Source organism: Antrostomus carolinensis, unplaced genomic scaffold (genome assembly GCF_000700745.2).
Source record: "Antrostomus carolinensis isolate BGI_N321 unplaced genomic scaffold, ASM70074v2 scaffold43287, whole genome shotgun sequence".
NCBI lineage: Eukaryota > Metazoa > Chordata > Aves > Caprimulgiformes > Caprimulgidae > Antrostomus > Antrostomus carolinensis.
This window is the reverse complement of record NW_010330290.1, coordinates 1,105-2,861: the sequence shown is the minus strand read 5'-3', so window position 1 is coordinate 2,861 and position 1,757 is coordinate 1,105. Positions and strand designations below refer to the sequence as shown.

At 53.8% G+C, this 1,757-nt stretch overlaps 1 protein-coding gene across 1 annotated transcript in view; it reads left to right on the top strand.

Moving 5' to 3' along the window:
• LOC104528772 (disintegrin and metalloproteinase domain-containing protein 8) overlaps positions 1-1,757 on the top strand; it is a gene marked incomplete at both ends in the record, with an annotated part of 12,242 nt that overhangs the window by 9,399 nt on the left and 1,086 nt on the right. Inside the window, 2 exon segments of the mRNA XM_010172879.2 lie at positions 1-94; positions 864-953. The exon segment at positions 1-94 is cut by the window's left edge and continues 37 nt beyond it. Of these exon segments, the coding sequence (XP_010171181.2) occupies positions 1-94; positions 864-953 (184 nt within the window).

Here is a 1,757-nt window from a genome sequence, read left to right as displayed (position 1 = left end):
GAACGTCCCCAGGGCAGATGAGCTGTACGGGGGGCCAGTGTGTGGGAACCAGTTTGTGGAGCGGGGAGAGCAGTGCGACTGCGGCATGCCCGAGGTAGGGATGCTCTCTGAGAGCCTGGGAAGGAGGGTGGGTGAGTGGTGGGGACCTGAGACCTGTCATTCAGACTTGGAAAATGTTGTACAAGCCTCTTCCCTGGACATCATGCTTTGCAAGACTGATCTGCCTTACGTTCCTGATGCTTCTGCCAAAAAATAACTCGCAGAGAATGTTGATTAACTCAGATGTGTGCCCCCCATTTGTGGAGCTGGCTGTGATTTTTAGTAGGAGCATGCCTAGGAAAGATGGACATCCCCCCAGCATAGCCTCCAAAGAGGTGATCCAAGGAGGGGGACATCATGGCATGTTGTCCTTTCAAGAGCCATGCTCAGCTTTTCCTCAGCCCTAGTAGCTGGGGCATCTGAGACAAGGGTTAGGTGATGCCTCTGGGATAAATCCCTGGGTCACAGCCCTGCTCTGGGACCTTAAGGGATGCTTCTCTGATGCAGGGAGCACGGAGATCTTCCTGTTTTCTCCTTCCTGGAGATGTGCAAAGGGTGCTACCAGAGAGCAGGGGCCCAGGTCAGGCCTCATCTTCTGAAAAATCTCTTGTGGTCCTTTGGTTTGGTGTTGGTAATGGGGGTAAAGTGGTGGCAGGAGTAGTTCACACCTGGAATGATGCTGTGGTTTTTGCCCCATGGTTCAGCCTGTGGCAGCTACGGTGCCTTTGGCAGCTAGTGATGTGGCAACTGGGTCTCCCTAGAAAGGAAGGAAAGGGTGTTTCAGGGGGCTTTCGGGAGGGTTTCAGTCCTTCCCTGTCTCACAGGAGTGCTCTGACCACTGTTGCAATGCCACCACTTGCCAGCTGAGAGAGGGAGCTGAGTGTGCCCGAGGGGACTGCTGCCAGGACTGCAAGGTACTGCTGCTGCTGGGGGGACCAGCTCAGCAGGGATGGGAGCTGGTGGGTGCACAGCCCTGCCCTGGGCTCCTCCAGAGCTTGCCGGTAGAGGGTAGGTGTGTCCATAGCCCACTGGAGAGCCTGAAGGACCTCTGTGGCAGCCTTCCAGGAGCCAGATGCACCCAATGGTTGGGGTGGGGGTGGGGAATCATGCTTTCGATTCAGTGTTCTTACTTACATAGACATCTTGGGTGGGAAGTGGCTGGGAAGGTGAAGGAGACTGGTATTCTGGTCCCCTGGCTCTGTTAGGTGCAGGATGCAAGGTGTTGAAGACCTGAGCAATGTTCAGAAAAGATCAGTGTGACCCATTCCTGATTTGCCTCTTCTGTTCCATTTGTCCAAGAGAAAGTTGAGTTATATGCATTGGTTCCTGCACACAGGCATAAGAAATGCCTTTATGTGAAGAGACAGGGCTAGGAAATGAACCCTGGGCAAGTCCAAACTAAAAGCAAAGCACAAGGTGTTGCCTGCAGAGACTGAACTATGGGAAGACCCAGTACGAGGCCTGATGGTGTCTCTGTCCTGTGCAGTAGCTCATATAGTCATCAAATGTTGTGAGTTGGAAGGGACCCACCAGGATCATCCAGTCCAACTCCTGTCCCTGCACAGGACAATCCCAACATTCAGACCATGTGTCTGAGGGCACATGTTGGCCAAATGCTTCTGGAATCTTGTCAGGCTTGGTGACATGACCACCTCCCTGGGGACCCTGTTCCAGTGCTCCACCACCCTCTGCCTCAAGAACCTTTTCCTCATGGGCAA